Source organism: Rhipicephalus microplus, chromosome 9, assembly GCF_043290135.1.
Source record: "Rhipicephalus microplus isolate Deutch F79 chromosome 9, USDA_Rmic, whole genome shotgun sequence".
In the NCBI taxonomy this organism is placed as follows: domain Eukaryota; kingdom Metazoa; phylum Arthropoda; class Arachnida; order Ixodida; family Ixodidae; genus Rhipicephalus; species Rhipicephalus microplus.
In genome coordinates, this window is record NC_134708.1 from 94,489,768 (window position 1) to 94,501,915 (window position 12,148).

General features: G+C 43.9%; 2 protein-coding genes across 4 annotated transcripts in view; both read right to left on the reverse strand.

Annotated features, from left to right (window-relative positions):
- LOC142772018 (uncharacterized) overlaps positions 1–7,865 on the reverse strand; it is a 43,875-nt gene extending 36,010 nt beyond the window's left edge. For 2 of the 3 annotated variants that reach the window (XM_075874088.1, XM_075874087.1), the window contains exons 1-3: positions 7,690–7,865; positions 2,384–2,520; positions 2,260–2,327 (exon numbers count right to left, since the gene is read on the reverse strand). In XM_075874088.1, the coding sequence (XP_075730203.1) occupies positions 2,260–2,327; positions 2,384–2,520; positions 7,690–7,812 (328 nt within the window). In that variant the 5' untranslated portion in view covers positions 7,813–7,865. The remainder of the gene's footprint in view (positions 1–2,259; positions 2,328–2,383; positions 2,521–7,689) is intronic. The other variant, XR_012886240.1, reaches the window with a different exon arrangement.
- A 100-nt stretch (positions 7,866–7,965) lies between these two features.
- LOC142772311 (uncharacterized) overlaps positions 7,966–12,148 on the reverse strand; it is a 56,246-nt gene continuing 52,063 nt past the window's right edge. Inside the window, exons 4-6 of the mRNA XM_075874511.1 lie at positions 10,833–10,858; positions 8,231–8,276; positions 7,966–8,087 (exon numbers count right to left, since the gene is read on the reverse strand). Of these exons, the coding sequence (XP_075730626.1) occupies positions 7,966–8,087; positions 8,231–8,276; positions 10,833–10,858 (194 nt within the window). The remainder of the gene's footprint in view (positions 8,088–8,230; positions 8,277–10,832; positions 10,859–12,148) is intronic.

The following is a 12,148-nucleotide window of genomic DNA, read 5'->3' on the forward strand; positions in this document are numbered from 1 at the left end:
TTCTGGAACCCTCCACTGCGACGTCTCTCATAATCTTATGACGCCGTCTGGAGAATCGCTACAATTCGTTTTCGTTCTCGGCTATTCAACACATGTGAGCACCTACTATATGATACTTTTGTTTGTAGGTTATCACGGCTTACTACAGCCGGGTTTCCATATACGGTTTTAGTCACTAAGTCCGAAACGTTGGAGACCCTGAAAGTGGAACGCCGAGGTCCAGAGTTGTAGCTTAGAAAGAAAAAACCACAACTTCTGCAGTAGACGCCCACAATCACATGCAACTTAAAAAAAGTGGCAAATTAGCACCAAGTACCAGTAATCTTCTCTGGTGAAGTTCTGTAGCCACACTTCTTCAAGAGGTGTCAAGGCGACTTGCAATAAGAAGCAGGCAAAGCCCTCTCTGCGTTGCGCCACAAGCACTGTTTCCGAAACGGCCCTGAACTGCGCTAAGGTCTATGCAAGCTAGATATGGCTCGTTGCTAAGGACTGTTTAAGGGAACACTCACCAATAATTACGAATGAAAGATGGTGTCAGTTACACTAGTACTGTGTATTTCTGTGGTCTTAGTACGTTATTCAATCTCAAATGAATGTGAAGTTGTTCAAAATCAAGTTATTCGAAGCTTTTCAACCAAGGACGAAATGTCATTCTACCGTGACCATGAATACAAACAGTTGGAGAATCGTCAATGCGAACAGTTGGATGCAGAGGTATTCAAAATCATTTCTCGTGAATTGTATGTAAACTTTTATTTATTATCAAAATTTATCTATTTATTTATTTATTTCCACATAGTCACAGTTTTTAGAGTATTCACAGGTGTTGTTGTTTTTTTCTCTCTACAATCCTTCACTTTGCGGTGTATTTTTTCTTTATTTCATCAAAGATCCTTGGCTGAGATCTTCTGATATCGTGTTCGTTCATTCCTGCATGTGCAGTATGTGAACTAGAAAGATTAGTGATCGCGGTATCAAGAATGCTTCAGAATAAAAATTTTCAGTAGGCATTCTTTCAGTCTCGTCTTGGTTTTTCTCCGTTCCTACTTTAGCGCCACATCTTTAAACTAATTATGCATTATGTGACCAAACACAGCGTGCCATGGCATCTTTCATATTCATATGGTGGTTTTGGGACGTTAAACGGCACACATAAATCAACCAAACAGTGTGCTAAGGCACACCTGTGCCCGCTACCGAAACCTGAAGCAATGACGCCCCTGCTTTGACAGTACTGCATATCGCCTCTAGATCGAGGGACGACTGCATCAACGTGAAACGAACGCACCTTCTTAAAGCTCTGGCTATATTCTACCAGTCTAATCACAACGCAGTCTCTCTGCACCCACTGGACGTCGGTTTATTCAACTACCGGCCAAATCGAACCTCCGATTTCAATGAGCATGCGATGAGAAATGGGACAGTGGTGGCTATTTGTGACGAGAGGAGCGACAGAATGCAACAAGGGTTTTGATAGCGGTGGCTACGACTTTCCCCCTAACAGCCATTCTCATTCACATGAAATACCTGCAACGACACCAACACCGTCGTATAAGGATCAAGACCTACGACAACCACCTCAGCACAGCCAGTGCCGCCCACCGGAGTATATGGCAGTTCAACAGGGCAGATCCCGGTGTGCATGTGACCGACCCTCCCCCCTCACATTCTCCGTGCCCCCTTCAAGAGACCAATTCAGCAGCTACGCGCGCTCGCAGTGATGGCCGATTGTTATCTTATTGAGCGGCAACGGTGCTTTGGCTCGCGCACTCTGCCAGCGCGAGAAAGAGAACACGAAGGTAGAATAAGAAAACCCGGCCTGCAGCAATGGTTGTGTCTCATGTCTTTAGATTTGCAACTTTATCACTTTTACGAATGCTGTGTTTAAAGTAGTTCGTTGGCTGTGAAGAATAAATGAAATGCCATTATGATATATAGTGTTTATTGAAGCAAGGGCCATTCGATGGTGAAGTAGTACCAGGTCATCAATAATAAAATATCTGCACACATGAACAAACACCCCATTCCTTCTATTATTCAAAAATACTTTCCAATCATTCGGAGTGTTCTATGGAAAGTCTAATCATTGTTTCAATTGATTTGTGTTGGATACTTGAATTTCAAAGTTCTAAAAGAATGCCAAGGGATAAAAAGTTGCCTCTGAGTCAGTAATTGTTGCAACTAAATCCTCTATTTATAGGTACGATTCTAGCGTTAGCTGTTGAATACTTGCGAAAATATTACAAAAATTTACCCTACCTGTAGTGCTCACGTCCATCCAGTTCCTGTGTCGTGCGGAAAATTGTCCCTGTAGGACAATGCTCTGCCTGTGAATAAAAACAATGAAAAACGCGCACGTGTGAATGTAAAAAAGTAACCTTACCTTCCTCCATTGTACACGAAAGTCCTGTTGTAAACAATGTGCTCGGGTGTTATAAAACGCATTAGATTGTTCTGGCAGCGAATTCGTCCAGATCTACTGATTTTGTACGTCCACAAGCGTTCTTTAGTATTCACAAACTGAAATACGGTAAAAAATAAATAAGAGTTAACAATGCGTAAGCGCTGCGAACGAGCATGTAAAATTATCATATTACGTCCCAGTAACGAATCATATTAAAGCTAGCCTGCCCTGTAAACACGCACTACCCCATCAGGACTCTGTTGACGTCTGAGAGTATCAAGCTGATAAGCTTAATGTTTATTAGGCCTTTTTTCAATGAATCCTGTCTCAAGTTCAAGAGTTGATTGTCAAACTTCAGCTTTTCGGCCACTGCGGCATGCTTCTAGGAGAATGCGATACCTAATGACAGGAAGTGCCATCATGTGTAAGTAGTAGCGAAACAGTTTTATTACAGAAATTAATTCAACCTTTCTCTGTGTACACCTCGAGAATCAGTTTTAAAGACTGTCGGTAACTTGCCTTCTCTTCATCTTCAGGTCCAACCCCAAACGACGAATTTTGTGATTGACTTATTACAGCGACAGCCCTTATGAGAATAAAACATGGGTTACGTGCGCACCATAGTTGTGTGACGCCGCTGCCGCCGCCGAAGGTGCTCGTAACCACTGCCACACGTAATAGGAGAAAAAATTGCTTATTAAAACAGAGCCAGGCATGCGCGGAAGCAGCAGCACAGTCATAGCACGAAAGCAAGAAGAGTGGCCTTTTAGATTGTTTTTTGAATACTTATCGGGTAACTGCTGAGAACACACTAGCTTCATACCCACAACGGCATTACTAATAAAAATGTTTGGGTAGTATGCCAGCATTCGCTAAGCTTTCCTTCGGGATTCTTTTGAGAAGCATTGTATTCGCTAAACACTAGCAAAGAGCTTTGTGGCAGTGCAGTGGCTGACTACGATGCGGAATTATGCCTGAAGTGGGTATCCGCCTCAAGTAATACGTGAGGAAGAACGAGCTTTTGTTTTGCGCTGGAGCATTGAGTGACCAACCTGTTATGCTATTCCCATTGTGTGATGAGTGGTTGTTATTTCACGGTTTTGAAACGGTTTATAAGTCGTATTAACGCGATTGTTTTCCCGACATGAAGCCTGCCTAAGGCAAGTTTGTGAACAAGTCTCAAGCCCTGGCGTAGCTCAGTGGTAGAAAACTGGGAAGGGAAGGCACCTTCAGACCTGGGTTGGAGCCCCACCAGGTCATCGGAGCTAAGTTTTCGTGTGATGTGGTTACGACGGCAGCGGTGGCCGCGGCAGAAAACTATGATGGCGCGTGACCCGAGTTTTGATAACAGCTTTTGCTGCAAAACACCAAGGACGCAATGGGATGAAAACTCGGGTTTCCTGCACTATTCTACAAAGAAGCCACGCCGGTGCTTGAAACTATCTTGCCAATTGGCCCTAGGCAGCCTTGATAGAGTAAAAGAAATCATGGTATAATGAGTAATAAAGCGTTATAAAACAACAAAGAAGCAACCAGGTGTCAGATAATGCGAATTGCGCACCGAGTGCATCGTCCAATATTTCGACCCTTTACAAAAGCTTGATTTTGTTCATCCTTAACTGTGGCGGTAGTTGATGCATGAATCTATATCTTTCTTTTATGCGGCAAGCCTCTACTATCTTTACAGTTGTTTAGAGAAACCAGCGCAATGTCACGGCCCAAACTTGAGAGAGTATTGAGGCTTGGTAGATACAAAAACAAATAATGTCATGCACCAGCTTTCCGTCATACCTATTTAAAATAAAAAAATATTTTACTTGAAATAATAGATATATAATTTTTTGTTTGTTTTTTAATCACTATGGTTATGGTACGTTTATGTAAGGTTTTGTTACCTGTGTGAAGCCCCGATTAAGCGTCTATGTTCTGCGTATGTGAATGCAAGTTCAGTTGAAATTCAGGACTTGTGTTTCGTGTTTCTCCCTTTTTTTGTGGGCATACGTGCTAATGTGTGGTACCATTTCAGTACTACGAATTGATACGCTGTTAAACAGTTGCCGGACCTAGTAAGGCTTGTGTTAACCCTGACTAACTATACGGATTCAATGTGATGCACTTGAGCCTACGTAAGGCGCACGCTACATTTCAAGGGTTCATGGGCCCCATTATTCGCGGCCTAAGATGGAACATCTGTATGAGTTTTCTTGACGACATTGGGATCTTCGGACGTACATTCAGTGAGCATACCGAATGGGTAGGCATTGCTCTGCAATACATTAGAAATTCTGGCCTGGTTCTCAATGCGAAAGAGTGTCATTTTTGCGAGCAAGAAATATGGCTGCTTGGGCACCTCGTCAAAATAGTTTGCATCCGGCTGACCCCAAGAAGACAGCTGCTGCTCGAGCTGTTAAACCAAATCACTGAACTAAGTTTCAGAACTTCTTAGGCTTGTGTTCTTATTTTCAGTGATTTATTCCGCCTTTGCTGAAGTCACTTTCCCCTGGCCTGTCTTCTCCACTAAAGTTCTAGTTATGAATGAACTTCTGAATGAGAGTTCCTTCAACCAATTGAAGCTCCTATTGACGTCACAGCTTAGTTTCTGAGACTTTGAACCTTCTGCGTCGGCTGAAGGTCGAACCGACGCAAGCGGCTCGGCACAAGGGCACTCTTTGTACAGCGATGTAATGAAAAGGAGCACGTCATCGCATACGCCAGTGGCGCATAAATTGAGCCAGGACGCAATTACACTTTGACCGAACAGAAATATCCCATTCGTCTTCGCTGTGCAGCGATTCTGCTCATACCTATACGGTCGTCCTCTCCAAGTAGTTACACGTTGTCATTCCTTGTGCTGCCTTGTAAATTTTGGGGATCTGGCAGGCCGTCTTGCACGCTCGGCACTCCGATTGCAACAGTACAACGTCACAGTATTGTACTAGAGTAGCAAAAAACACGCTGATACATATCGCCTTTCGAGGATGCCGTTTGACAGTACAGTTTGCTGAGCTGAAGATTTTCATCATTTAATTGCATCCGTGGCACCAACGCTACCCTATAAATTCATCTTCAAAATTATGCAGCCAAAGAACGCGAGCTTGAATCCGCTACTATCAATCGCAAACCTATCCACTCCGGAGGCCCAATTTTGCAATTGTGATGGGGTTTTGTACAAGAACACCATTTCGGACACAGGTGCCTACTGTCTGTCTGCTGGTGGTTCCAAAGGCACTACAATAATTTTATTTGCGCGCCATGCATTATGACGTCGTTTCAGTTCCGCTAAAACGGCGCGCCCACTTTTCTTCGTACACAGGAACAGTTTTACTAGCTGCGCATGTGCCAGCCGGTTGAGTTGTACGTGGCCAGTTGTACCTAATGCCTGGTGAATAAAGCTCGCAGCTTCTCCGGCCGAATATCTAGAACCTAAGACGCCATCATGTTTTTCACTTCAACAAATCAGCATTGACCATCAGGTCAATGCCGATTCCTGAGCCCTTTTCCGCGCTCATTGAAAAACAACAGATGCATTGTGTTGTGCTGACCAACTTACTCGGTAATGACAGACAGCCGCTCGGCCTTTCGATAGTGTGGGACAAGTGTCGTCTCAGATTCTACATTCTTAACATGCTGCGTCATGAACCGTCCCACTTCTTCATAAGTGACGGTGGACATCCGTTTACAGCAGACGTTATAGAATAACTCCTCCGTATGTGTCACTCGGAACTCAGACACTCGGTGCTCTATCGACCACTGATGATGGTCTCATCGAGCGAACAATTCTGAGTCAGGGGAACATGTTTTCGATGTACGTGGCTTAGAATCATCAGAACTGGGACGCACACGTCTTTAAAACTTCCCAGCAAGACACTACAGGCTACAACCCATTCGTATGTTCGATCCCCCCTTTCAAGAATAGATACGATATTCTCATTTTCTGATAGTTACAGTACTCCTCTAGGAAGCGCTCTTTGTTTTGGCGAAGAAGCTAGCTACCTTGCCCTTTGACGCAGAATAGTCCCACAAGACATATCTTGACTCAATTACAACAGAAAGCATCCACACGTCACTCATTACCCGGGAGACCTCTTGTTGATGCGGGAGCCTTTGCGCAAACGTGGCTAGGGCCAAGAACTGCTTGCCCATAACAATTGACCGTTCATTTTTCTTGACCATCTGAGCGCAGTCGACTACCGCATTTCACGCCTCACTGATAGTGGCAGACGCTGCAACTAGACAGAGTTCACGAATGTGGCTCGTTCAAAACCTACAATAGCCGAAACGCTGCATGAAGAACGTGGTGCGCTTTGCCTGTGAGGGGGAAAATGTTAGGCGGCAAATGTGCTTAACTATGAGGAGCAATAATAATCGAGAAGGGTGAAGGACGAAAGTCTTTTTGCATTGGTAGTGTTTGCGATTTTGTTATAATAATACTTCTTCCATTGATTGATATGTGGGGTTTAACGTCCCAAAACCACTGTATGATTATGAGAGACGCCGTAGTCGAGGGCTCCGGAAATTTAGACCACCTGGGGTTCTTTAACGTGCAGCCAAATCTGAGCACACGGGCCTACGACATTTCCGCCTCCATCGGAAATGCAGCCGCCGCAGCCGGGATTCGAACCCGCGCTCTGCGGGTCAGCAGCCGAGTACCTTAGCCACTAGTCCACCACGGCGGGGCAATACTTCTTCCATTTTGAACTTCATGCATAGAAGACATTTTTTCTGATCTTTTGGATTTTTTTTCAACACTACCCATTTCTTGGTCAATCCCTCAGCCTGGATGTGTATTACTGTCCAAGGTTCAACTCTACCCTTTGCAGCTTGGTCTTGTACGCATTCGCCATTCTAGCCTTCTACCGGTAGACTCCGAATTCCTACTGTGGCCGTAACAACACTTTGACGCCTTCAGTGGCACAATATACATATTAAAAGCTGTAAAACACCACATATAAAATAAAAACATGAATATAATATCCATCCTCCCCCCCTTCCCCCGCAGTTGTCTAGTGCCTAAGGTACTCGGCTACTAACCCGCAGGTGGCGGGATCAAATCCTGGCTGTGGCAGCTGTATTCTGGATGAAGGTGAAAATGCTGTAGGCCTGTCTGCTCAGAGTTGGGTGCACGTTAAAGAACCCCAGGTGGTCAAAATTTCTGGAGTCCGCCACTACGGCGTCTCTCATATTCATATGGCGGTTTTGGGACGTTAAACCACACATATTAACTAATCAATTGTAATACGCATCGCCCGCACACATGTTGCGATATGACCAACGATAATACTTACGTCTTTCATACAGTATATAGTCGGACGGCGTTTTGGGATACAGTTCATGCAACTTAATGACTCGGTATAAAAAAGGATCAGTATTAGTACTAGTGGTCGCATGTAGGTCGTACAACAACGCATAACTCATTAGATAGTTGTTCTCTCCATGTCAATGGCAGCCTTCGCTGTTGTAGAACGTCGCTTACAGATGTTGGCCCACATTTTTTTCTACTCAGTCTCACACAATGGGTCACCACAGTGCACAATGGCGCTGTCAGGTTGATTTCGCCATTTTCATAAGTCATCAAGTTTTTTTGACAGTACATATTTTGAGAAGCGCTGAACAATGTAATACGCTGCCTTGAACCACGGGTTTTCAAACTGAACTCTGCAGAACCCAGGGGTTTCGTAGCAATCTGAAAAAGTACAACCTGCTTCTCTTTTACCCCAACTAGAAATTATTGATGTATATAAGTACATTTTATAGCATTTTTAATATAACGAAGCCATAGCACACCACATTCGCACATTCGTTGTTTGCAGATACCGAGATACTCACGTGGGAGTAGCTCTTCTGACTTATTATCTTTTGCACGCCATTCATTCTGCAGAAAAAAAAGGCTCATAATATAAGAAACTCTTGACGCTGGTACTTCGTGTTCTTGAGTGCACAAACAAGTTTTCACTGCATTTACGAAAAACTTGGTTGTTTATTAGTGGTTTAAGGGATGTGGGTGATCATGTGGCATAGGTTTCAAACACGATCTATGCCAGCTTGGTAATGAAAACGACACACGATGATTGCTTTGATACGCGTAGCGGTAGTTGCTTCGGGCCGGCTATGGTCTACGTGAACGTTGATGTTTATCTTTACTACCAGTGCTGTGCAACTGGAATGCTTTGTTCTTGATTTCCGAAAAATGGAGTAGTTCTCTGTACTTCAGGTGCTTCACTTGCGTGAGAAAATTGTGTGAGCTGTGCGGTGCCTCAAGCATATAGAGTGCGTGGTCATGGTGTACGCTTTGCGCGAATCGCACCATTCGTTGGCTGTCTGAAGTACCCATATTGTTAGTAGCTCTACATTGGCTGCTAGGGCGTTCTATAATACAGACTACAGGCTAGCGCAGGCAGTGTTCATTACTGCGGTTGCGCGAGACGAGAGCTAACAACCACTACAACGCACTCCATGTCTCTTTTCGCTTTTCCTTACAATTGAGAAACTGTAACCGGTTATGCAACACCCTGGAAAAACTATCACGGTCCCCTAATGTCAGAAAGCTTATTTTTCTATTATTTAATGCTACGATGTCACTCAGCAATGTTTAGAAATTTCAAACTGATTGACGTAAGTGGCACGGGATATAATTGCCGTGCGAATGTATTTTCGGGGTCACTGGAGGCAATCTACTGATTAATTGCAAAATGTGGCATTGCCTTTAATCAGCAATCTGTCGGGGACTGGGAGAAGGCTGAAACACACAAACTAATCTATAAAATCTGTATTGTAAAAAATGAGATACCGCCTTCAGTTCCATAGAGGATTGGGCGGGTCCTTATTCCGGCACTCCGTTAGATTGCACTGCAATTCGCCCTCACTTCACGTGGCTCCTCAAGTCCTCTACTGTTCTAGGGGACGGGAAATTACCGAAACGCTTCAGATCTACAAACTTAATTAAAATGTTTGGGTGGGCAACCTGCACTTTTTAATTGAAGAAAGCTGCAATATCTCGACAATGATTGTAGCATGTAGGCTTATAGGCATATACATATTTGAGTGTGATTGCTAATATTTTTGTGGCTGCTCCTAAAGGTTCATATATGCTTTCACCGAAGCAAACGTAGCTGATAGTTTAGTATCAATTAGGTTCCTGTTTGTTTTCTGGTCGATATTTCTTCTGCTTTCTTTCCGTGCTGTTCGAAGTGGCTAACACACAAATAAGTTATTCTTATTCCCTATAAAACAAAACTACCTTGTGATGGCCAGAGCCGTCATTAAGGCTGAGTTGTACAGCCGCTTCCCAGAAAATTTGGTGCGATCAATGGCATGTGACGCCTGCTCTACGAAATTTCCTAAAATTACCTCCTTCTGATCTGAACGCAAAAAGAAGTGGGAAAATAACTGTAGCTAATGCAAACAACCTAGATAATAATGCAGTGTGCGTGCCAGAATTTAACCTGCCAGCTATATAAAGTCCTCATGCCGCTTTTGGGGTACTCACTTTTAGAAAAATGAATGCTTCATGCACCTATATTAGTACACGCAGGTGCCGTGTCTTAATTCTTTAACACAAATGTTCTCGGGTCCCGTACTGCACATTGTTTGACGAAAATATCATGTGAGTGACGGAACGAATACTCACGGAGTTATTTAGGCATTATCTCGAGACGCTTCCGAAAAGAAATCCGCCATTTTTTTGTCTTCTGAGTCAAATCATTCTGACGTACTTCCTTCCAGCACCTTCTCTATCTAACGCAGTTTTGCATTGCCTTCATGTTCGAATGCATTGCAAGCTTTACGCTCCCTAATCACGTTCCTTATAAGGGCAACACACTCAGTTTGACCCGGATCGCACGTGAGAACAGGGAGAGCCCATTGGCTCTCCTACCAGTGACAGCAAGCCGTGACAGCCACTTGAATTTTGAACCGAGATCCCAACTTCAAGCTTCTACGAAATTACTAGAATGAAAAAGTATTTCCACCACATAATCTTCGTTTTGAACATGCTTCATGATTGACTCACAAATGACAGCATGATGAAGTCATAGTGACACCTAAATGTTAGTGGCCGGTTGCGTCAGTATGATGGCGTGTGGTGAAGTCATTCCCGTTTGATGCTTTTTGCATCAATCATGTTGACGCCGTTGGCTAATTTTGGCATTGGAGGTGGCATCGAAAGCATTCGCCCCAATAACAGTCTGTTGTGTTATTTTTTTTAACAGACTCCATGTATGTAGAAGAGAACGCACAGTGCCAGACTCGCAGAAAAATGGGCGGCTTGTAACTATTGGGTCACCCAAGACACTGCTTGGTGCATTTATTTGAGCGTTATTTATACATTCTGACAATCTCGATCATAAACAACGGTTCCTCTATGAGCCAAACATTTGAAGCGCTTCTCGCAGATTCGTTGCGGCATCTTTGAAATAGAATCGTTTCTTACCCGGATCTCATAATAAGTACGGCCATCTGGAAAAAAATGAACAAAAGGTCACAGTTATTTCAACTAGGGTAAGGCAGTATCAGGATGCAATAGCACTGTCATATTGTCTTAGAGGTCCTTTTAAGCACCTGTATTTCTGTAGCAAGATGACCATTCAAAATCTATTTGTATCTGAGTGGTGAAATACTGTCACAGTGCATCAATTTTGTCCCGATGCTATTCGCGACATGGGTATATTGTTACTTCGACAAATACAGTACTATGTGATTGCGAAGGGGAAGGAGGGCATTCTTGTGTTCGTAAAAGCAGAGGTGTGGCACCGGTGGACGTCATAGTAAATGTCGTGGAAGAGCCTCTATACGCACAGAATGGTTCATGAGATAAAACGCCGGACACTGGTGATGGCAGAATCGAGGAATCAGAATTGTAATCTTTTGCCGGAATGTTTCAAATCATTACTTTTTAGAGGTGAAAAGCCATTGCACGAGTTCACGAGTCTCTTCTTTTGGTCGAATTGAAACTGCCTTATTCACAGAAAAGCTACTGTTTTAGAAACAATTATGCATCAACCATGTGCGCAAAACAACGATGTATCTACAATATCGAATATATATATATATATATATATATATATATATATATATATATATATATATATATATATTGAGTTCGATATTGTGTGTGCGTGTGACGCTATCATGAGTGGCAGACGTGGCCTGACTCACATGCCATGTTTATTTGAAAAAATGGCAGCATAACCACCGGTTGAATGATGGATAGTGGGGCGAAGCATCCGCCGTCCATTCGTTCTTGCTTCCGTCTATCCATGCCTGCGTCTGTGTGGCCGCCCGTGTGTCCATCCGCCCATCCGTGCGTGCGCGTGTTCGTGCGTCCGCAAGTTCATCTGTGCGTCCGTTCCTACTTCTGTCCATGCACCCGCTCCTGCGTCCGTCCATGCGTCCATCCGTCCGTGCAGCCATTCGAGAGTCCGTCCATGCATCTGTCTGTGTGTCCGTTCGTCCACCTATTCAACACTCCAAGTACCACCGTCTCGCATCTTTTCATCATATATTCCTCATATAGAAGCACTGTCATCCAGCGAACATTCCAAGGACTGATTGAGAGGAGGCAAACGCACATTTTCTTACGGCCTGCGCTTTGTGTCCACTTCCCACCTTTAACCACCTCGAGTTCATGGTATATACTAGTTCACTGTATTCATGGCACTGTGGCCCAACGCTCGCTAAACCTTTCTAAAACCTAGGAGGTTACGCCCAGCGAGTATAACGTAGCAACCCTTTCTTGTCTTCTGTGCG